The sequence below is a fragment of the Panthera uncia genome (genome assembly GCF_023721935.1).
Source record: "Panthera uncia isolate 11264 chromosome C1 unlocalized genomic scaffold, Puncia_PCG_1.0 HiC_scaffold_4, whole genome shotgun sequence".
NCBI classification, from domain to species: domain Eukaryota; kingdom Metazoa; phylum Chordata; class Mammalia; order Carnivora; family Felidae; genus Panthera; species Panthera uncia.
Window position 1 is genome coordinate 68246445 of NW_026057585.1, and position 24412 is coordinate 68270856.

The 24412-nt window shown below is 39.6% G+C and overlaps 1 protein-coding gene across 3 annotated transcripts in view; it reads left to right on the forward strand.

The window, feature by feature from the left end:
- The window catches only part of EFCAB14 (EF-hand calcium binding domain 14), a 39917-nt gene that overhangs the window by 2693 nt on the left and 12812 nt on the right, over window positions 1-24412 (forward strand). For 2 of the 3 annotated variants that reach the window (XM_049617229.1, XM_049617228.1), the window contains exons 3-8: window positions 5735-5880; window positions 14993-15091; window positions 19030-19140; window positions 21138-21242; window positions 22210-22401; window positions 24070-24156. In XM_049617229.1, coding sequence (XP_049473186.1) covers window positions 5735-5880; window positions 14993-15091; window positions 19030-19140; window positions 21138-21242; window positions 22210-22401; window positions 24070-24156 — 740 coding nt within the window. The remainder of the gene's footprint in view (window positions 1-5734; window positions 5881-14992; window positions 15092-19029; window positions 19141-21137; window positions 21243-22209; window positions 22402-24069; window positions 24157-24412) is intronic. The other variant, XM_049617230.1, reaches the window with a different exon arrangement.

Below are 24412 nucleotides of genomic sequence, written 5' to 3' on the forward strand. Positions count from 1 at the left end.
GTGGTCGCCTTTTTCAGAGTATTATCTTATTTCCAGGTCTAGGTCCACAGAGTGGAATTAAGAGTTTGCCCAATTATATATTCCTTCCAGTCTTCTTACACTTTTTCTTAGCTGTCAGCTTGAATGTGAGAATAGCTGTTTGTATTTTTGAAACCCACAAACAAAAAGTTATGCTTATGTACCATCATGAAAAATAGCATCTGAAATCATGGCATTGCAGTCAACACTTAAGGTGCAGAAAGGAAGTGCTAAAGTCCAGGAGTCTAGAACCTTGGTGAACCTCAGCCTGTTGCCACTTATACTTCCCCAAAGATGAAGTGGCAGTAGCCACACTGGGCTATTTCCTTCCTCCTCACAGGGCCATTTGAGAAAGAATGTGGGAATGTCTGTCAGTTTCCTCCTTAAGAAACACCATATGGAAACAGGAATGGGCAATAATAATAGCATTTATTGAGTGCCTACTGTGTACCAAGTCACAAATAAATATTTGTCTCATGAATGAGACAACCGTTTAAGAAACTTTTTTTAAGTTCAAGAGTTTTATATATTTTAAATTATAAAGTTATATTTTGCCATGTCCGAGGTACTTTATTTGAAAGGTGTATTTGCATAGTAGCTTCCACCAGATTTAACCTAAGTATCTTCCTTCAGCAACACTGAGATCTTTAGTTCTAGGATTCAGGAGTTAATTTTCTAAGCTAAAGAACCAGTTTCAAGTTAATCCCAAATGCCTTAACCCTAGCAGTATTAGCACATGGGGTAACTGACCACTAGGCTTTCTCAAGGTTTTAACAAAATCTGGCTCCAGAACTGGAATTAGAGCTGTGTCCCTTCTTCCCATCTCCGTCCTTCGGAGATCACAACCTTCAGGCTTTCCCTCACCCCACCCTCTGTTTGCTGCCTGCAGTTATTCAAGTTCTGAACCTGACCTAGAGGCAGCTAATCCTTAGTTACTGTGATAGTAAAGTTCTTAGTGATGTTGCTTGAAAAAAATGTTGAAATACTAATTTTGCTTTTCTTCTGATTCAGGGAATGGAACTGGGTAAACCACAGTTCTCTGCCAGAATCATCTTGACCTATATGTTTAATCAACTGGTGGAATCAGAGTACAGTATAAGAAAAAATGAGATTTGTATTCTAATTAATTTCCTTCCTTAATGGCTGTCCATACCAGTATTACAAAGTGTTTTTAAGGCCAGTGTTGTCTTTGTAAGCCAGTAATCATAACTTGGAAATGAGGTTCTCAGAAACAATGTTTAACTATATATAACCACTAAAGACACCTGCCTGTGCCCTCATCTCTATATAATTAATTGGGCCATGTAGGTTTGTGCTATAGTTTGTTTTGATCACGTATAGCAATCATTTATTTATACGTTTCAAAACATTGCTCACTTCTACCCTCCAGGGATTCCTTTCTCTGACTGCTCTGTGCTTTTGTTTACAGGACACCCATGTAATTTATACCTTAGCTGAGCTTTTCAGGGAATTTCTTTTTTTAGAAATGTATATTTGAAGTGTATACACATAATTGACCTGGCAATCAATCAGTCAGCAAATATTTGTTGAACACTTGTTAATATCAATCCCTGGAAATACTACATTCAGGAGATGCCAGGAATTGTACCCTGAACTATGAGACCTGCTTTCTACCATTGAGCAACAGTCCCCTGGGACCCTGACTACATTTGTCAGCCAGCTGAGTGAAGCAGATTTGGAATTGTCAGTCCAGCTGCTTTGTTGTCTTTGGTTTTCTGCAATAGAAATGCCAGCTCTGTAGGGGTGTCTGGGTGGCTCAGTCGGTTAAGTGTCCGACTTCGGCTTAGGTCATGATCTCATGATTCATGGGTTCAAGCCCTGTGTTGGGCTCTATGCTGACAGCCCAGAGCCTGGAGCCTCCTTCGGATTCTGTGTCTCCCTCTCTCTCTGCCCCTCCCATGCTCATGCTCTGTCTCTCTCTCTTTCTCAATAATAAATAACATTTAAAAAAATTAAAAATTAAAAAAAAGAAATGTCAGCCCTGTAATGTCTAAAGCAGGACTTCTAGGGGGTAGATCACGGGGCATAGTCAGTAGGCTGAACCATCGTGGACCACTGGCCTCAGAGGTGTTTTTTTTTTAAACCATTATCTTGAGTAAATGAGGTCAGTCATGTTAAGCTTAAATAGTCTTTCTTTGAATTACATTTCTACTTTAAATATATTTCAAGAAATTTATTTCTTGTTTTTCAAGAGGACCCTGGAAACCACTGATTTAATTAAGACCACCTGCTGGTCTGGCTTTACTAGCTTTTTGGGAAACTCAGAGCTCTTGTTCTTTATTTCAATAACTTTTCAAAGACATTTGTCAGGAAAGGAGGCGGGATTGCTGAAATATCTGAAATAGAAAGCAAATCCGATAGACTTGGTATTTTTCCTTGTGGTCCAAGAGTAACTTGATACTGAAGCTAAAGGTACTAACTGGCCTTGAAACTCAGCTCAGTATTCTTTCCAGACCCAGGTACTTCAGAAGACCTCCACAGTTATTCTAAGGAAGGTTCCGTTCTCAACCATCCCTCCCTGTCATTCAACAATGAAACACTAGAGTAGAGAAAAAGAATTTGGAAAAGAAGGAAAATATTAATAAATTAGGCCATCTCTTCAGTCACACAGGCAGAGTAGCAGTTTGGTCATTTAGTACAGAACTTAAAAGTGTTCTTGTGGTGATGAAGGCTTTAGGAGGTAAGTGTCTGACAGCTGGAGTATTCTAGAGAGAGTACTGGCCCTAAGAGCAGATTTGACTGATGAATCCTGGGTTGCTCATTGCTAGCTGTAAAACTTAGATAAGTCACTTATTCTTTCTGAGCCATGATTTTCTCATCCATAGAACACAAAGACCTATTTATGCTACCAAAGCACTTTGGGCATCTCTGTGTCATAACATCTGTCACATTGCATAGTGACTCTGTGACAACACCTTGCTCCCCCGTAGGCTGAAAGCTTCAGGGTCTTCTGTATGCACTAGTGCTGCGTGCAGGACTGGGTACATGGTAGAGACTCCATAACGAGTTTGAATGATTACACAAAAGTTTATTGCAAACTAAAGTGTTAAATATAAAATATTGCTGTCGATATTGTATGTATTCTGACCAGAGTGTATGCAGAAATCTCTATTTCATTATCTTAGAGATCAGAAAAAGAGCTATGTAAAGTCCTTTGAGTATTAATATACCAAATTTTAAATGAGTTGCTTTCCATGTTGAAAGAACATAAATTAGTAATTGTAAGTTGTTTGCTACCCTTCCTCCCATTTATGTAGTCAAAATACCTTGACTGAGCTGGTCTCTCCTAAAAAGCCCCAAATCAGATAATGAAAATGATCATCTCTTGGCTCATACCATCTTAAGTATCCAGGGTGTTTTCAGGGCTTATCAGCTTTATTTGTTTGTTAGTTGATAACTGTAACCCAAGTTACTTACGTATTTGTCTTATTTCTTCTTCCACTTCTGCCTTCTACTTCTTTCATATAAACTATAGGAAAGATTCCGGCTCCCCTCCCACCCCCCACTTGGGACATTTGACCACCTGAGAATGACAGGCATATGTGGGATAAGTTTTACTTTACAACCTCACTGAAAACGTAAAAGAAATTCAGTGAAATGCTAAGTGCTGTATTAATTTAGATTGGTAAAATGTTCTTACTGTTGGATGGATATTTTCCTGCAAACTGTGTGAGTCAAATATTACATTAAAAGCCCTGAGGGAGGAAAAAAATAAAAGCACTAAGGGAAATCTTTCATTTGTAAAGAAACCATTTCACACATATTTTTGAAAAATTAATAAAAATATCTAATTTTTTAAATCTGAATTTTGAGGTAGTGGGCTTGTTTGCAGTAGGGATACCACCACCACCCCATCCCCAGTTTTGTTGGGGATTTTTTGTTGTTGAGTTTGTTTGATTGCATTTTCTTTGTTTTACTTAATAGGATAACATTAGTTCCATTTTACACCCTACAGTTATTTCCCTGGACAAGCATTTGGGTGCTTCTGTGTACCTGGCACTGTGCTGTGTGCTGGAAATACATCACAAATAAAACCTGGTCCCTGTCCTTAAGCAGCTCTCTCTTGGTCTGATAGAGGAGGACAGATGTGTTAAATGTATGTAATGAGCACAGTGTGTTAAGTGCATTGCAGAGTTTGGAATGGTAAAGTGGTGGTGGTCCAAGCCGGGAGCCCAGCTATTTGTGCTGAATCTTGAAAGGAATTAACTAGGCTAAAGTAACAAATGGAGAAGGAGGAAGCCAAGGGCATTTAGGAAGAAAGAATAGTGTGCGCAGGGTCACTGAGGCTTAAAGAGGTTCATGTCTGGGAAATCCATTTGGCTGGGAGATAGTTTGAAGAGTTATGTAAAGTGATGAGAAATGTGGTTGGGAGGTAAGCACAGACCAGATTTATTTGATCAGTGATACTTACTGAGTGCCTAAGATGTGTCAGGTATATTCCAAAGCTGGCTTCACAGGGAGGAACCAAAAAAAGTCATGGTGCTTAAATTTTAGTAAATTGTTTAGTAAATTGTTATATATCTGTCCTGTATGCCAGGGGTTTTTTTGTTTTGTTTGTTTTGTTTTTTTGGTTTTAAAGGAAATGTACAATAGCTTATCAGGCAGAAGAGGAAGGACTCTTTCAGGCCTCTGCATTCAGGCTGGCAAATCTCTAAACCAGTCAGAAGTTACAGTTTCCCAAAGGAAAGTTCAAATATCACCCTGTGCTTCATCTAACCTGCTCCTTTATCTTCTATTTCACTTTGAGCTTTTGGGTTGATTTAAGATTTGAGGAAACACTTTGCTGTTTATGAAAAAAGATTTAGAATTGTAATCCTCGTAACAGCACTTGAAAGGTGATTAAGAACCTATCTTGCATTTGACCAGTTTGAGATATAAAAAAAGTAGATCTAAGCACTTCGAGATACAACTTTTGATGTCACCTTGAGCATTAATGGAGTAAGGTTTATAAATCTTCACTGACCAATCACAAAGCTCCTTAATTGCTCTGGTTAATACTTAATATTTATTTATCACTTATTGTATGCCTGACCAGCCCTGTTTAGTACTTACTTTACAGCCATTCCTTCACTTAATTCCAAAAATCCTGGGGGCGCCTGGGTGGCTCGGTTGGTTAAGTGTCCGACTTGGGCTCAGGTCATGATCTCACACTCTGTGAGTTCGAGCCCCGCATCGAGCTCTGTGCTGACAGCTCAGAGCCTGGAGCCGGCTTCAGATTCTGTGTCTCCCTCTCTCTGCCCCTCCCCTACTCATGCTGTCTCTCTCAAAGAATAAACAAACATTTAAAAAAACTAAAAATAAATAAAAATAAAAGTCCTATAAAGTATATTTTATCCCTGATGAGGAAACTGAGCTCAAAGAATTTGAGTAATTTACTCAAGATCACAGTAAGTTACACAGTTAAGATCCAAGTCCAACTCTTTTTGCTGATACTAAAAATGCTGATACATTTTTAGCCATCTGACTTTTAAAAGTTGCCTGTAGTGAAATAGCCCCAGTTAAAATGGAGCTTTAGTATTAAAGATATATGTTTGCATAAATAAAAGAACAGTATAGCTGATCAGATACAAATTCAGTCATCCTATCAGGATTAACTTTTACTAATCTGTCTTCTTTCCTAACGTATGATCATTTTTTCATCTTGGAGTCATGAGGAACTTTGGCTATTTATGATTATTCTTGTTTTTGCTTTTAGTGGAATCTAATCAGAAAAGCTCATTCCAAGAAATTCCCAAACTTAACGAAGAACTGCTCAGCAAACAAAAACAACTCGAGAAGATTGAATCTGGGGAGCTGGGATTGAACAGAGTCTGGATAAACATCACAGAAATGAATAAGCAGGTAGCAAATGTGTGATTTTATGTCTGTGTAGTCTGTGAATATTTAGTTTGTTTAGTATGAATTTGTAGGTATAGAGCACTCACTTCCAGTTGTCTTACTTTTTGAAATGATGTCTTGCATGCTATGATCCGAACACATTACAGTCAGGCAGAATGGGTAATAGTTTTGCATTTGCCAAATATTTAAGATGTTAGCCTTTTCTATAAAGCAACAGTTTTACCAAATAGAGTAGTTTGGAGGGAGTTAGAAGTTCTTGAGTCAACGTTTCCTAAGGAGCATTGTAGGTGTCAGATAAAGAAAGAGTGTCATTCTGACCTCTAAGAAAAATGGGTAGTCGATTTGTATTAGATAATGAGAGCTTATTTTGTTTAATTAGAGTTCACAGACTTACAGTTGCAGCCTTGAGTTTAGTGCTATACACTGTTGTAAGAAAAAAAAAATCTGTAAACCATCAATAGCTAATAATAGTTATTCTAGAGTAGCATAGGAAGAGGTAGCAGAGTTGGTAGCAAGCCTAGAGGAAAAGCCCCTAAATTGGCCAGTTCTCAGTAGGCATTGATTCCAGAAGAGGGGTTCTGCCACAGGAAAAGGGCTAATGCAAAGGATGTTGGTCGAGAATCTCCTATGTATAAGGTACTATAGTTGCCACTAGGTACTCACCCTCTGTCCCCAGTTTTTGCAGTTTAGTTACAAAAGCTATGCATTGGCAAGACAACTCAAGTACCAAATGAATGGTATACCTGCAAAGTGTTTAAAAATAAATATACCATCTTCATTGGAGCTAAGAAGATATTCTCTTCTTCAGAATGGAGTCACAATGTTCAGAATCAGCCACTGGCAGGGAGCTCTGTGCTAGAATAAAGTGCTTACACACATTTCCAAAGCTACCCTCATCTTTCAGCAGCAGTGTGAGAGGGGCAGTTCAGCTCTTGAGACAGGGATCAGTGGCCTGTGTCAGTGGTTTTCAGACTTTGGCCTTGAACCCATAAAAATAAATGTTTTATGTCATTACCCAGTAAACATTTATCTCCATACATTTATGGGTAACCTAAATAAAAGTTTCTGAAAACAGTAACTTACCCTTAATATGCTTTATGTTTACTGGTTTCTATTCAGTTCTATTTCACTTTCTTAAATCACTCATGAAATAATTGATGGGTTGTAGCACCTAGTATTTACTCGTTATCATTTATCTTTGGATTCTCAGTCATAAAGGAAAAGCAAGTATTCACTCCCTTTTTGTAAAAAGAATAGGATAAATTGTAGCCTTGCTTATATTGACAGAGCAAATTAGCAGTTTGACCAGAGATTATATCAGGTGAAAATAGACCACAGCAAAGCACTGAGAAATAATTAATTAGCATCCCTCACTGGGGCAAGCCATGGATTCCATTGATATAGTTAGTCATGAAGAGGCAAGAATGAAATCTTTCAAGATGAAGAGTCGGTGTCAGCTCTTTCCCATCTCCTTCACGTAAATCGGCATTGTGGGAAGAGTCAAAGAGGAAATTGGTACTTGGTGTGAGAGGTCACACAGATTTTCAAATGTTTGATACATATTTTGGCCTCTGAACTCTCTTTAACCAGGAATCTAGCAACAAAAGAATCATTTTGTTCTTGGCCTGGCTGTTATTTTTAACGCAAGAATTACCTGGGAAGGCAGGCATACAGAAAAGTTTACTTCAATCCTGGGGTTTTATGTACAAAACTGGGAGAGATTGAACTGAAGCCCTTTCCATTTTAGTCTCCATAGATCTTCAGAGATGAGGGGACTGATGAGACCAGCCTGATGCAGAGGAATTCTCTTCTGGCAAGGGCATAGGAGGATGCGTGGTAGTGAAGTGAGCTTTGTGTTGGTCCAAGGGGAGCCCTTCACTCTCTGAGTGATGTTCTGAAATTAATGATACACATATCTGATGGTGTACTCAAGTAAAAGGCATTTGTCCTAAATCAAAATAGGTCTAAAAATAAAATTAGTATTTAACCATGTTTCCATATCTAAGGGTAACTGTCAGTTAAGATGCTTTTATTGGCAAATTATTTTTTAAAGAACAACTCAGAGTGGCTTAAACAATAAGAAAATGGATTATACCACTTAACAAGAACTGTTCTTATCACAGTGTGAGTTGAAAAAAGAAAGCCATTAATTTGAAATAAGTTAAAATCAAATTTTGCATTGCAAACCTTTAAACTAATAGTTAAAATCTCATTTACTTTTCTGTTTTATTCATGAGAAATCTCTAATTTCATACCCATAGCCATTCTCAACCATTATAGGGAGTCTCCTCCCCCTTCTTTGAAGGCCGGTAATTCAACAAATGTTTAATGAGCTGCTCTTTTAGAATTAGGCCTTGGATTCAAAACCAAAAATGATGTAACTTCTGCCTCAAGGCTCTTACAGTCAAATGGAGGAGATAAGAATGTGAACAATTGTTATACAGCCTCTTGAGCAATAAGAAACAGGTCCACATGAGTGCTGTGAGGGTATTTTTAAGTATGTATTAACGAGCATGCTGGGGCCAGACGAGGCTTCTCACATATCTTGAGCTGAGTCCTGAAGGGCACATAGGAGTTGGCCAGGTGAAGTTTGCAGAAAGAAGAGTGTCATAGGTAAAACATTACTAAAGTTTATCCTTATTTGGAGATACCATATTTGTGAATTCACCTACTTGCTAAAATTTGTTTTTAACCCCCAAATCCTTACTTGTGGTGCTTTCATAGTCATTCACTGATGGGCATACATCAGTCATTCACTGATGGTGGCAAAATATTTGAGTCACCCAACACAAACGTTTCCAGGTGATGTCAAACAAAGTGACACTCTGTTGTTTCAGCTCTCATACTGTAAACAGATTTCCTTTTCGAACTATAGTTAGTGGCATGTTTTCACACTTCTGTGGAGTTTTTGGTGATTTCACTGTTTGAAATGTCCCCCTAGCATAGTGCTGAAGTACTAGCTAATATTCCTAAGTGCAGAAAGGCTGTGATATGCCTTACAGAGAAAATACGTGTGTTAGATAAGTTTCAGGCATGAGTTCGGCAATATACGTTTAATAAGATGTCTTTAAACAGAAACACACGTAAAACAAGGGTTACGTATAATATTGACCAGTAGCCAAAAATGTGACCAGAGAGCTCTCAGGAACCTAACCCTCTGCTTCCCTTAGGAGCAATGGTTCAGTAGCCACTAATTCAGTTTTTGCTGCAACTTTCTAGAACGTAACTATTACGAATAATGAGAATATACTCTATGTCTAAAAGAATAGACAAATGAAAACCACGGTGTGTTTAGAGAATTTTAGTAGTTCATTATAGCTATAGTTTGGCAGAAAGAGGCCAGAAGTAAGGATATGTCAGCAAGAGCCAGAGGACCTTGAGTGCCTTTTTATAGTATGCTCTGTATCCCTTTTGGCACTCAGTCCCAATAACCTTATGTTATAGTTATTTGTATATGCATCTAATTACACTACAAGGTCATATACTGTAGTGCGAACTTTAAGCATGATGATGGCGATGATGATGATGGCAGTTAAGACGACAACTGCCATTCATGAAATGTTTTCTTTGTGTAGTCCACTGTTAAATGCACAACATAACGTGATCTCCTTTTTTGGTTCTATAGCCCTTTGAAGTAGGAGGTAGTATCTCCATTTTACAGATATGAAAACGGAGGCCCAAAGAGGTTAAGTAGTTTGCTCAAGGTTACATAGATGCGTAGCATTGCTAACATTAAAATATTCAAGGCATGGGAGCCCGTTTTCTTTCCAGTTTTCCATTCTGCCTTACATCTTTATATCCTCTATAGGATGCAGTAAGTGCTCAGTAGATCAAGTTGAAAGGTTGTGATGTCAGGTTTCTACTAAGACTCCTCATTCAACACTGATGATTATCTGTTTTAGTAACTTTTTTACTTACTGTTTAAAGAATCCTTAATTTTAGCCCCAGAGCAAAAAAAGCAGCATTTCAGACTTTATAGTAGGAGATGGTCTGATAAGCAAATGGTCTACAGTAGTTATTTTTAATTCTGCTAATGAAAAGTCATGTAATATGCATAAAAGTCATGAATAATCTTTTGGCTGGAATGTGGAATTTTTTCTTAATTCAACTTTTTAGACTCTTTGAACTACAGCGTGTGACTTTTAGAGATAAATTCTGTCATACTTGAATCCTATCTGACATTCTAGAATGTCTATTAGAGACCAGAGGAGTCCCAGAGATAGTAAAAGGAGAGTGCCCCTTGTCTGTCCACTCTAGTTCCACATGTAGCTTTGCTGTAATTTTCCACAGATACTAACATTACTCTACTCTTGAGAGAGGAGTGCTGACAGATGGAGTCCAGCTTTGCAGTTATGGGGATGTAGTTGAGTCCTAGTGACCAGTGTGGGGCTCAGGACTTATAAATAAGAGGTCCTAAGTGATGTTTGGTAATTAGAGAGTTAATGGTCAGTGCATCCTCTTTCAGGGAGGCAGCTGATACCCTAGGCCTGGCTTTCACCTGCTCCTCTGGTTTTGGGTGAAGTGGTGGCTGCCCCCAACCACACTGGCCATTTGTGGGGTTTTTTTGTTTTTGGGGTTTTTTATTCCAGATGTCCCCCACCCCTGCCTCCATCCTACACTGGCCATTTAAATGGGAGGCAGTTGCCATTCTTGAGATACTTCTGATTAGCATCAGACTCTACCATAGCCTCAGGATATTGCAGTACCCGGGAGAATAGTGTCTACCTGGATCACTCCACCCAGAACACAGCTTGTGTCTTTTAGGACCTGGCCTATTGTCAGTGGAAGGAATTTGTTCCCTTAGGTGGCCAAAAGGTAACTGCAAAATTGATGGGGCATTTAGAATAACCATATTCTCACCATCCGATTGTTACTGAGTTGATTGTGTACATACTTTGGAGTACTGAGTAAAACATACCTACCTGGAGGATGGCCTCCTTCCTAGCTTTTATGTTTGAGCTAAGCATGTTCAGATAGTCTTGGAAGGCCCAGTGAAGGGCATGGAAGACAGGGCCAGCCAAGGAAATCTGTTAAACCCTTCCAGAGTTGTGATGTCTTTTTCCTATGTGTATTTCATTCCCATCTTTTGTGTTTAAAATTTTATGAGTAGTATGTGAGTGTATTCTTATGTAAGGTTTAAACAATAAAACACTTAAGGAACTCTTATGAAAATTCCCTTTCAACCCTCATCTCTGTATGTTCCCCCATCACATACACATTTCTGGTCCCCATGGGTGTCCACTGCCATTGGTCTGAACTGCATTCTTCTAGTCCCCTTTCTAACAAAATCATAATAGCTTTTAATATGAATTAGCTTATGGGTTAGCGTGTGTGTATGAGACCAAATGGATGGAGTCATTCAGTATATATTGTACAACTTGTTTTGTTCCCTGAATACATCTCTTTATCCTTAGCAATAGATAAAATGGTTTCTAGTGTCTTGCTATTACAAATAAGGAAGGAGTAAATATTCTCGTGCGTACATCTTTGTGTACATGAGCAAGTTATGTGTAGATAGATTTCTAGAAATGAAATTGCTAAATTAAAGGATATAAGCACTCAAATTTTGACAGATACTCCTAGATAACGTTCTTACAGGTCTTCTCCAGTTTACATTCCCATTAAGAATGCCTTTTTCCTTATGTCCTTTTCAAACCCCAGTATTATTCATATCTTTTTAAAGGCGTGGATTAAAGCAACCTCTGTGATGTAATTGCTACTCTTAAGAGGTTATAGTTTGCTGAGAATATCTCTCACTATAGAGAATATCTCTATAGTGGGCTGAGGTTTCTCAACCACATTGATTTCAAGTACATAGAGTTGGAACGTTGAAGAGTATTCTGAATATTTTGGAACATTTATGGAGAATTACATGTTTAAGTGCTTATTAAGTTTCACTATTAAAGAGCTAACACTTATCTGGTATTTTGTTTGTACTAAGAACTATGCTACGAACTTTAGTTATATATCTCATTTAATCCTCGTGGCCTGTATTAGTCATCTTTCACTGTGTTACTTTTATCTCAAAACTTAATGACTTAAAACAGCAAACATTTGTGATCTCACAGTGTCTGGGGGTAAGGAATTTGGGAGCATATTAGTTGAGTGGTTCTGGCTGGGATCTCTGTAAAGTTGCATTTAAGATGTAGGCCAAGGCTGCATCATGTGAAGGCTTCCCTGGGACTAGAGGATCTTCACTCGCATGGCTGTTGGCAGCAGGTCTCAGTTGCTCTCAATGTGGGCTTCTCCACAGGGCTGCTTGAGTGTTCTCACAGCAGAGCAGCTGAGCGAGTGATCCAAAGAGGAAACCCTGGTGCTTTTAAAGACCTAGTGTCCAAAGTTGTTGTCACTTCCACTGTCTAGTGTAGGCTGAAAGGAAGTCACTAGGGACAGGCCACACTCAAGGGAAAAGGATGATGTCCCACTTCTTGAAGGGAAGACTGTCAGACACTTTGTAGACCTATTTTAAAACATTCAGATGTCCCTATGAGATGATTGTTGTTAAACAGTTTTTATTGTTTTAGGCATTTTACTGGGGAGAAAAATGAGTCGACTACTTATTTAGGCTTATCTCCTCCTTCCTGGCCTCTACCCTCTACTCTGCTTGGACTAGTCTTCTCAGCGTCCATCCTAGACACAGAGTGTTCTTTCTCAGCCATACATACATTGCTTTCAGTAAATACTTAACCAATCCTTGTCTATGTGCCAGGCATATTATGGAAAATGTGAAAATACTCATGGTCCTTGATGTCATGGAGCTTACAGTCTAGTGGGAGAGAGAATCCTTAAGTAATCACACAAATAAATAAATTATTGTCACTTTGAGAAATGCCATGAAGAAAAGGTATTCCTGGACCCGTTCATGCTGTTGCTCCCTATTTCCTAATGCCACACTCACCTATTTAACCTAGGAAGAATAGCTGCTTTATTTTTATATATAAAATCCTTCTCCCATCAGAGTCTAATTTGAGCCCTCCTTCAGTGAAGCCTGTCCCTTTCAGGCTACACAAATATTCTTTTCACTGAACTTTATTCAGTATCCCATCTAGTACTTAATTATTTCTTTAATGTTACCTACCTACCTCTACCCCTCCACCTCCCTCCTTCCCTTCCTCCCTCAGTCTCTCCCTTCCTCCCTCAGTCTCTCCCTGTTTCTCCTTCCTCCTCCCCCTTTCTCACTCACATTACAGTTCCTTCCACTGAGCCTTCTTTCTGTTCTTTAGATATGCCAAGCTCTTCCCTGCACAGGGGCATTTGTCCTAGCAATTCCCTCCGCCCTGCAATGTACTTCATTCAATCTTTGACTAATTCCTTATTATTAAGATCTCAGTTCAATTTTCATCCCTCATCGAAGCCTCAGCTAATCTAATCTATTTGCTACCATCTAATCTAAAGTAGCAACCTGGTCACTCATCAAGTCAACTTATTTTAAATTTTCTTCTAATGCACCTCACTAGTGACACTAACTAGTGTTGTTTGTTTTTTTTTTTTCTTTAAAAAAAATTTTTTTTTAATGTTCATTTATTTTTGAGAGACATTGAAAGAGCACATGTGGGGAAGGGGCAGAGAGAGGGAGACAGAATCCAAAGCAGGCTCCAGGCCCAAGCTGTTGGCACAGAGCCCAATGCAGGGCTCCAACTCAACCGTGAGACCGTGACCTGAACCGAAGTTGGACGCTTAACCAACTTAGCCACCCAGCCACCGCACTAGTGTTTTTCTTATATAAAATTGTCTGTCTGCTTGCACTAAAATGTAAATACCACAAGATCACTCACCACTGGTATGGAATAGGTCTCACTTGTTGCAGTAATGAATGAGTGAAAATGGACCCGAAGTCCCTGAACATACCCCTCCTAAAAGGAAACAGCTAAAGAGAACTCAGTTCCTAAGTTCCTGGGCTCCTTACTAGGCTTCTTGTTCAGAACACACTGTCAGTTGCTCCAGGAATCTGTTGAAATTCTTCCTAGTACTTAATCTGGTGCTTTTCTTCTTTGTTTTTCTTTCACCTTCTACTAGGCTGTAAGCTCCTCGAGAGCAAGCCTCATGGTCTTGTTTGCCACTGTCTCCATAGTGTCTGCAGCAGTGCTTAGCACAGAGATGCCCGGCATTTATTGAAGGAAAAAATGAAGGATCAGGTTTACTTTGTCCGCTAGCTCTCTGGTGCCTACCACAGAGTTAGGCACATAACAGGTGCCCAGAAACTTTAGCGATTACTCTGTGAGGCCATTCTGAATATAATTGCTATTGGTAGATCTGTGTTCTGATCCTAGAATTGGGGACAGGAAAGCAGTTTGGAACTAAGAATCTTTCAAGAATGTTTTGAGCCACACTGTAAAGGTGTTTAGAATGTGATTTCTACAGCCTGAAATTATGTATTATACAGATTTCCCCAGTCCTCATTCAAGAGAGAAATCCAGCTATTTAGAATTCTACCCCTAAATAGCAGACGGGAAGACACATTTTATTTTTATTCTGTTTCAATTTTAATACATGTACTGAATCAGTCAGTGAGTCAGTGGGTATTTATTGAGCCCCTTCAGGTACAGAGTACTACTTTGATTGAGCTATTGAGTTTGAAATGTTAATCACATTGTTAAACCAAAACTGAATCCCCAAGTAGTTTAAAGTGTTGTACGAGTTCCTGTAGACTGTATTTTGTGATGATGGGCTTTTACTTTATAATGTATGTTCCCACTTGGTGAGCAACCAAAGTTCAGTAAATACCCAACGTGTTATTTTTTTTACCAAAATGAAATCTTTCAGGGGTCCTTGATCATTAGCCTCCTCCTTGTCCAATTGTTGAGGGATTATGTTGTAATTACTGCATCTTTTCGTTTAAGATTTTGGATCTTGTAGCTGCCAGGAGTAGGGTAAGCAATAATACTTACCCTTCCCTCTTTGGCACTAGTGTTTAAATTTAGCAGAGAAAAATAGATATTACTACTGCCTTCCAGATCTCGGTTCTTTCCAAAGTGCTGTAGTTCCCTTTCTTCTTGTGAGCTGACAGGGTATGATGTCTGGAGTGCCTTCATACCATCAGCAGCCACAGAGTCTGTGAAGGAAGCATTCATTCTCCAGATTCCGTTGTCATTTTTTATTACTCTCTTCCTTTCAGATTTCTCTGTTGACTTCTGCAGTAAACCACCTCAAAGCCAATGTTAAGTCTGCTGCGGACTTAATTAGCTTGCCTGCCACTGTAGAGGGACTTCAGAAGGTAAGTGCTGCATTTGGGCACTGAGATTAACCTGTTGCTGTAATTTTAGCTTCTTACAAGTTTTCTTTGAAAGCATGGCATTTGAAATCCTCTGGTCCAGGAGGGCAGTAATAGAGTATATCACTGTGTTCTGAACTCTGTTTTAGTTTGGTTAGTTGGGCCTTTAATTTGCAACAGGTGAGTTTAGTTGTGGTTTGTACGGATTCACACCTTTTTATTTGCCTCCCTGAATCCCAGGATTTCTCTTCGGGGACTCATAGGTTAACAAACGTGGGCTTGCTTCTCATCACTTGCCTTTTCAATTCATCATCCACAGTGTCTTCATGAAAGCAGACCACTTGTACAGGAGAGTTGCTCTAAATTGCTATTTTTTTTCTTGGTTAAGAGGTTGTTTAAAAACAATACTAATTTGAGGGAAATGCAAGAATTAAAAGTTTAGGATATGATAGGTATTGGCAAGGATGTGGAGCAAAGAAAACTTTCAAAGACTCCTGCTGGGAGTATAAATTGGTAAAAAGCATTTTGGAAAACATTATATATTATTTTATAAAGGTAAAGGTGCACATACTCTAAGCAACTCACTCCTAGCTATATATCCTAAACTCTAGGGCCTAGACAAAAAATAATTTGGAATTTTTGTTTACTTGATCCCTAGGATTCAGGCCCAGAGCAGGTGGCAGTGACAAACCAGGTGAATAATATAAAGTGATCTGTAGAGCTGAATAGGGAGAGTGGCCAGGGGTAGGAAGGAGAAAAAGGTGCCTAATTGAGACACAAGCAACATCAGCCCCTGCAGCAGGAAACGAAAGGGATTCTGGAGCAAGGGAGCCTTAAAAAAATGGGTGCCAAATCTAGGATCTTTGACTTTTAAAAATTAGTGTGTGATAAGTTTTATTATATGCCAGGCTCTATAAACATGTAAATCATTTCCACAAAGGAGTGAAACACTACTATGTCACATGCAGAAACAGAACTTTGTATTTTATAGCCATACCACCCATGTGTGCTCAGTCTCCGTAGTTTCCTGTTTATCCAAGATGGTCATCTGCTTACAATTTAAAGTGGGGGAGGGAGAAGGCAGGGAGACAACCATAATAAAGTAAGTTCTTTTTGTCATCATTCCCAAGGGTCCAATGGAAAAAAGGTAGGCTTCTGTAATCTTTAGCACAGAAACAACTCTGGCAGTCTTGCATTAGAAAACGCCATTGAGGGGTGCCTGGGTGGCTCAGGCAGTTAAGCGTCTGGCTTCAGCTCAAGTCATTGTCTTGAAGTTCATGAGTTCGAGGCCTCCATTAGGCTCTCTGCTGTCAGTGCGGAGTCCTCTTCGGATTCTGTCTCCTCCTCTCTCTTCCCCTCTCCCACTCGTTCGTGCTCTCTGTCTCTCAAAAATAAATATTTAAAAAAATTGGTTTATTGCACTTATTAATTCAATAAACATTTGGGGAGCTTCCTCCAGTTTGTGCCAGGCATTTTGCAAGTGGTAAGAATACTAGTTTCAGGGTTTTGCTCTGGAATTCACATGGCTCTGTCAGCTGCTTCCTTAAAAAAAAATCTTAAACAAGAGCTTACTGTCTTGCATCCTAATGGGCTCGTACATCCAACAAGAGAGGATTCTCTAACAGTAGATGTCTTTGAACACCCATCACTTCTGTTAACAACAGTTTGCATAGATAACATCCCAACTTAGAGACTTGTACCCAGTGAGTTTTCTCTTTGCAAATCTGTGTGTTTATAATGTCAGATAACTACTTTTAATACAAGTGGCTCAGTTTTGAAGTGGTAGGTCATCTCAGATACCTGACTTCAGTGTATCTCGTGATTTTTTTAAATGTTGAAAATGTCGTCTCTTGGTCTTTTGGATTCTTGGCTGTCAGTGTAATAAAAACAACCTTGGTTAGAAATACTAACATATTTAGTATAAAACCAATAAAACTGTCAGTATATCTTAATAAGAGGCGAACATCCACCAAACAGTAGCACTCTTTTGGATGTTCCCTTAGGACAGGTCTTTTTAAAGTGATGGTTTCAGAATCATGTTTCCCAAGTCCCCAGTCCACTTGGGCTCCTTAAGCCTAATGAAGACAAAGTAAGCCACTACTCACGGCTCATTCCACTCAGCAGATGCTGATGGGATTCTAAAGCAAAGGAGGAACAAACACTGCCAAATGGAATTTTTCCTTCATCTCTGCAACACTGGGTTTCCCAAAGCCAATAATGCTTCCACCCATTTTCATTTAAAAGCCCTCATTTGCTCCTGACACAGTGGCAATCTGCATTGTTAGCTGTGGCCTTCTGCCTGTCTGCCTTACCACAGGGCTTAGTAAGGGCCATTGGTAAGAGAACCTTATCTGTGGGTTCCAGATTTATGAACTAGAATTTTTTTTTTAAGACAAAGACTTAGTTTTCCTCTAGGAAAAGTCCTTTAAATAGAGAAAATTATTTGTTTTACATATATAATTGTGTATATATACAGGTGATCTTTGAACAACATAGGTTTGAGCTGTGCAGCCCACTTGTACATCAATTTTTTTTTTTCAGTAAATACAGTACAGTCCTGTAAATGAATTTTTTTTAATGATTTTCTTTTTTTTTTTCTTTTTTGTTATTTATTTTGAGAGAGCAAGCACGTGCACACGGGAGAGGGACAGAGAGAGACGGAGAGAGAATCCCAAGCAGGCACCACTGTGTCAGCATAGAGCCCAATGCAGGGCTCGAACCCACAGACTGTGAGATCATGATCTGAGCTGAGACCAAGAGTCGGGCACTTAACTGACTGAGCCATCCACCCGCCTGTCTCTTTTGATTTTCTTAACAACAGTATCTTTATTGTAAAAATATAGTGTATAATACATATAATATACAAAATATGTGTTAAGTGCTTATGCTATTGGTAGGCTTCTGGTCAACAACAGGCTATTTGTAGTTAAGTTTTTGGGAGTTAGAAGTTATATGTAGATTTCAATTGCATAAGGGGTCCGCACCCTAACCCCTGCATTATTGAAGAGTCAACTGTATATAAACATAAACGTGTAGATTCCTGTTAATTGTCTCTGCATACGCTACATGAAATTCAATTTGAAGAGACTTGAAATAATTAAAAGCACTGGTCAGTGCTTACCCTAAAATTACAGGGATAGACCACTGCACTCCCAAAAGAATGGTGAAAATTGAAAAGACTGAAGGTAGCAGTATTGATGAGAATATGAGGGAACTGGAATTCTCCTACACTGCCAGTAGGAATGTAAAATGGTATAATCATTCTAGAACAGATCTTGGCAGCTTTTTAAATTAAGTAAAGTATATATCTACCATATGATTAGCCATTCACCTCCTAGGTATGATGGTGATGAGAAAGCATATGATGAAGGGAAATGAAAACATATGCCCACATAAAGACTTGTATATGAATTCTGAAGGCAGCTTTATTTGTACTAGTCAGATAGAGAAAACAACCCATAAATGTCCATCAACAGATGAGTAGTTAAATTGTGTTGTATCCGTATGATGGAATGCTTCTCAGCAACAAGCCTAAGTGGCTACGGCATGGGTTAATCTTAAACTAATGAAGCTGAGTGAAAGAAGCCATACCAATAAAACAAAAAATGAAACCAAAAAAAAAAAAAAAAACCCACATGCTCACTCACTGGTCCTCTTTATACAAAATTCTAGAAAGTGCAAACTGATATATAGTGGATCAGTGGTTGCTGGAGGGCAGGAGAAGAAGAATTACAAAGGGGCTTGAGGAAACTTGGGAGTGATGAATGTTTATTATATCGATTGTGCTAATGGTTTCCCAGGTGTGTATATATATGTCAAAACTTATCAAGTTACACATTTTGAATATGTGAAGTTTATTATTTATCAGTCATATCTTTAAAAAAACTATTAAAGTTTTTAAAAAGGAAAACACACTGACCTTACAACATGTTTCTGTTCAGAGCGTAGCTACCATTGGCAATACGTTAAACAGTGTCCATCTCGCTGTGGAGGCAGTACAGAAAACCATGGATGAACACAAGAAAACCATGGACTTACTGCAGAGTGATATGGTAAGGAAATCTACAAATGCTGCAAGAAGTCAGCATTCTGCTCACCCTCTCCTGTGTAATTGGAGTGATGCCAGTTATCCATTTGTCTAAACAGACCCTACTAAGCACCTTGTTAAAAGATGTAATCTGTAAATTAAGCAGTTAAGCTGGATAAAATTAAAAGCTGAGTCTTCTACGAGCATAGTGGAAAAAATAGTAAGATACAGTTCATGGGTGGAATGGGTAGGAAAGAAAATGGGGAAGAAGGAAAGGGAAGTGTCACAAGTATTGATTGCTACATAACAGATCACCCTAAACTTTGTGGTAAAACAACATGTTATTATTTCTCACTATTTTGTGGGTCAGGAATTTGGGCAGAATGCAGCCATACGTGTGACTTCGGCCTGCACCACATGAAACAGAAGAATACCCCCATCCCACTGAGCCCAGTCAACCCACAGAACCATGGGAAATAATAAATTGTTGTTTTAAGCCACAGAGCTTGGGGATGATATGTTATGCAGCAGCAGATAACTGAGACAGAAGCAAACCCCTGCAGTGTTCAAGAATTGTTTCCAGATGTCTCTTAGTGTTGTGCGGGTATAAGCTATCTGCAATCATTCAGAGGCCTTAATTCATCACCTAGTGGGTACTCTGCTCCATGAAAGATTTATGAAGGGTGAAAAAGATGGCACAACCTTCGCTGTCTTGCTGGGGAGATGAGTTATATGTACATGAGATTAGGACTATTCAAGAAACACAAAGATTCCCTAGATTCTCCACTAATTTCTAGGTCTATCGCACATGCTCTTCTCAAGCTTTGGAGTTTTGAGTTTAAACCAGGAAGTTTGTATCAAGGAGATCTGGGCTATATTAGAGCTCTAGAAAGGGGGGTTTTTCATTTCTTCAAAACAAGAACTCTTCACTGTTATTTAATGGGGCTGACCCAGAGGAAAAAGCATTGACCTGGTGTTCAGACACTCTGGATTCTAGTTCCAACTCTGCTGCTGAGTGGGAGATTCATAATAATAAAGATCCCTAATTTAGCAATTATTTTATTACTATTATTTTAATATCTGGAACATTTTCTCAAAGTAATTAAATATGTTCCAAAATAACTTTTTTCCTAACTCAAAAATTCATGCTTTAGAGAACCATGGAGTTTTTTTCTCCCACCTCTCTTACTTTTTCTTTATTGTGCCTTTTATTTCTTATAAAAGAGTTGATAAATATCTAGGATTTCAGGGAAAACAATTTATTTCCCCCAGTTGCATTCTATTATAATTAAATCTGCCTCTTTTAAACTTCCATAGTTGCCTGTGATAATCCTTCCATTGGCACATTATATACTGAATTAAGTCATAGATACAGACTCTGAAAGATTAAGGCATGCAGAGTTTTTCCACTAGAGGGGAAAAGTGTATATAAACGTGTTACACTTCACCCTCTTCAGAGAGAGACCTGAGCAGTGGGAAGGGGATGGGAAAGGAAGGGTAACCTTCAGACATAAATCTTGGCATGTGCTGTTAAAATTGAAAAACTGTGGTGCGTGATTGGTTGTTGTATTCAATGCCCAAGGCCAGTGGTTACACAACTGGCTTCTCTTTGAATGTACAAACCTCTCTAGTCCTGGGGAAATGATGACACTAGCCAAGTTCGGACTGAGTTCTCAGGCCCCTGGGACGTTACAGTGATTCTACAGTTTCTCTGAGAGTACAGGTAATAGAGGCAAGGAGGACTGGTGTCTCGGGAGTTCATTCCATTCAGAGATGGAGAAACACTGGGAGGGTCTCAGTTCCCTGAGGTGTCTGGGTGCTGCTGATCCAGTCCACCCTTCAGGCTGGCATCCCCAAAAGTACCTGGTGTCCTCAGGGCCTAGCACAAGACTGGTCACACTATAGGCTCCTGGGAACTAATTGTTGATTAATCATGGATACCTCCTTTGGGAAGCTAGAAGGTTTTGGGACCATCCTAGATGGTAATTACTTGCCTATACGAACCTCTATTCCTGTAAACAGAATCAGCACTTCTTGAAAGAGACCAGTGGAAGGAACCAGAGCAGTCCATCACCTTCAGTTACATCAGAAGTTGACAATAAAACCCACAGTGAGAATTTGAAACAGGTACTTTTTTGTCTCTGGCTTAACTCCCTGTGCCCACAGTGAACTCTGAGGGCCGCTTGAGTAGTTGAGCTCCATGTTGTGGCGCCTCATCCCATGCATATATTTGCCTGCCTGAGAGCTGAGCAGAAAGCAATGTGTGTCGCTGTCTTAGGAGTCTAAGATGTCATCCTGACTCTTCTTTGGCACTCTGCTTTTTTTCCCTGCATGTCCATCAGTAGAGTAAATTCCTTTTCACATCTTAAAAGGCATAGAAGAGCCAGATTATCCTGAAACTGTTTATGAAAAATAGTGATCTGAGCAAGTTAACATTTCTAAACTGTTAGAAAGCATTTTAGATGCTTTCTGAGACTAAAGACAAGAAGAGGAAAAAGGTTATTGAGTTCAGAATCACATGAAAGAGAATAAAGGAAATCTTCACTAAGAATTCCTGTCCTGAGTTTAATGCCCTCTAAAACCTATAGTCATCATTCCTTTTTAAGTAGCAATCAGTACTAGAGGATGTCAATAAAAATAATTGAATCTTGTACTAAATAATGCACTACTTGTTATGGTTTTGCTACATGAGCCAATTCAGTAATTGGTATTGTTCCTAAGGTAGTTTTGTTCTGACAAATTAGGTTAATGGGCGTTTCAGTTAATAACCCAGCAAGCTTTCCCGCCAGCAGGTGAGGTAAACATTGGGCAATCAATTCCCCAGCTCTCAGCTTTCTGGGACCAGAGAGTGAATCATGTAGTTAGTCCCCTTTCCTCCTCCTGTCTAGCTGAGGTCAAACAACTCCAGAGGGAGTAAACTCAGAGCAATTGAGAGTGGAAGGACAAAGCCAAGACAGACAATCGATGGTCTAAACCAGGAAAAGGAGTTTACTTCGGTCACGTGACATGGTAATGGTTGTTTAGTGCTGCTGGCCTGCTTGTCTAGTGTATGTCTTTTAGTTGGATTCCACAGTTTGATTTATTTCCACTCCAGGATATCCTGTACCTTCACAACTCTTTAGAGGAGGTAAACAGTGCCCTAGTGGGGTACCACAGACAGAACGATCTTAAACTCAAGAGAATGAATGAGACAGTCAGGAACCTTACCCAGAGAGTCAACTGGATAGAAACAGATCTGGTTGCTATGAGCAAGGTAGAAAAGCAAGCGAACCTGTCCCTCAGCATGGTAAGCCATTTCGGGTCTTTTGTGATATGTTCTGTGTTGCCGTGTGTTTTGTCTGCACGTGGATGACACTCCACAGACCTTTCAGATGCAGTCTCCTGGCATATTTGAGAGGCTACACCTGTGTGCTGTGCTTCATCCTGCCTCCTTTAATCTCCACACTAGCTCTGTGATGTGAATGGCACAGGCATAGTCAGCCCTGATCTGGAAAGAGAGATGTAGAGGGGGTTCAGTTGCTTGCCATGGCTTCACCACAAGCTGATGGCAGAAATGACAAGCCGCCTATTGTGTTACCAGTGACCCATCTGGTAGAGAAGCTCTGGCACATGTTTCCAAGGGAGATCTCCTTGCTCTTTTTTAAGTTGTTAGGGGTGGGAACAATGACAGTGACAATAAGTGAAGCATCTTTTGCCATTTCTTCAAGCCTGAACTTGGCTTTTCAGATTTATCCTGCTTTGTCTGCATGTTAGGGGGATCCTTTGCCATTTAATGTGAGAAAGCCATTTAAAACAGACCAGGTCAGACCAGCTCCTCAACTTGAGAGATCATTGAGTCCATCCTCCCATTTTACATGAGGAAACAGTGACCTGAGTCATTGGTGCTGGCAGACCATGTGGTTTACTGGTTTTCATGGTATTGTTAATAAAATGTGTTTTTTTCTATATTGTCCTGGGATCCATGTGGATTGCTTTTTAATAGCTGCAGTACCCACCCTTAAAGATTTCATACAACAAAGACACAGGCATATGTAAAGAAATGGAAACCTAAAACAGGGAATTGTAGCATAAATTCAAGTAAGCAGCAAAGCTAGAAGCAAGCCCACAAGTAAAGTTGAACTCCAGCACCCGGCAGGCAGGGTTTGAACTGACTCTGCCGCAGTGGAGCCTTGGTGGCTTGCCTGGCATGGCTTGGAACGTGGAGTCAGAAGACCTGTCCCCACTCCTGCTTTACAAGGGCATGGATTTACTACAAAGCCGTGAGAATTAAAGGAGCCTTGTTTTATTTTACTTATTTATTTTTTAATGTTTTTATTTTTGAGAGGGAGAGGCAGAGAGAGAGAGAGAGAGAGAGAGAGAGAATCCCAACCAGGCTGTATGTGTCAGTGCATAGCCTGACACGGGGCTCAACTCATGAACCGTGAGATCATGACTTGAGCTGAAATCAAGAGTCGGACATTTAAAACTGACTTAGCCACCCAGGCGCCCTAAAGGAGCCTTATTTTAAAAAGCCCCTTTGAACTCAACTAAACTAAGTAGGGGCTAGGAATTTGGGGTGGTTTGATGAGTGTTGGGCCTTGAAGGTTTTCAAGGCTAATTGTGAGAATTTGCTGCCCCAGACTCCCCGTACAGTCCCTCCCCCTCCACTTTATTTTTCTCCAGAAGAAGAAATCGTTAATAGCACCGTCTGTCCTGCTGTTTTCTTCCAACAGCGTCATGCCTAGCCTGGCTCTGGGTATATAAGTCCCCTCACCTTCTGTACTTTAGAAGTATGAAAGTTTGTGAAGCAACGGTTTCAGCTTTGTGTCTCAGCTGCCTTTCTCCCCCTCTCCTTCTCCTATTGGCATTTCTGTTGAAAGTGTCCTGATAACCTTTCAGTTTGACTACTTTGTTTCAAAAGTGCTAGATGTTTAAGTTTTAATGTTTGCTTTTAATCTTGTTTTTACCCTTTAAGATGGATGATAGAGCCGCCACTCTAAAAAGAGAGTCCTTGCATCAAATGACCAACAGAACGGATACATTAAAAACCCAGAGCATAAAGGTAAATTACAGGGGGCTTCTTTTGAAGTAAGAATAATGCATCAGCATCTTTGTGCTTTTGAGGGGTGTCTGGCTGGTTCAGTCGGTACAATGTGCAATTCTTGATCTCAGGGTGGTGAGTTCGAGCCCTGTGTTGGGGGTAGAGATTACTTAAAAAGAAAAAACACAACAGCATCTTTGTGCATTTGAGCAACTGTTTCTTTCTCGAAAGGAGCACATTGGTCTCGTTTGCTGAGACTTCAAGACAGAGTAATTAA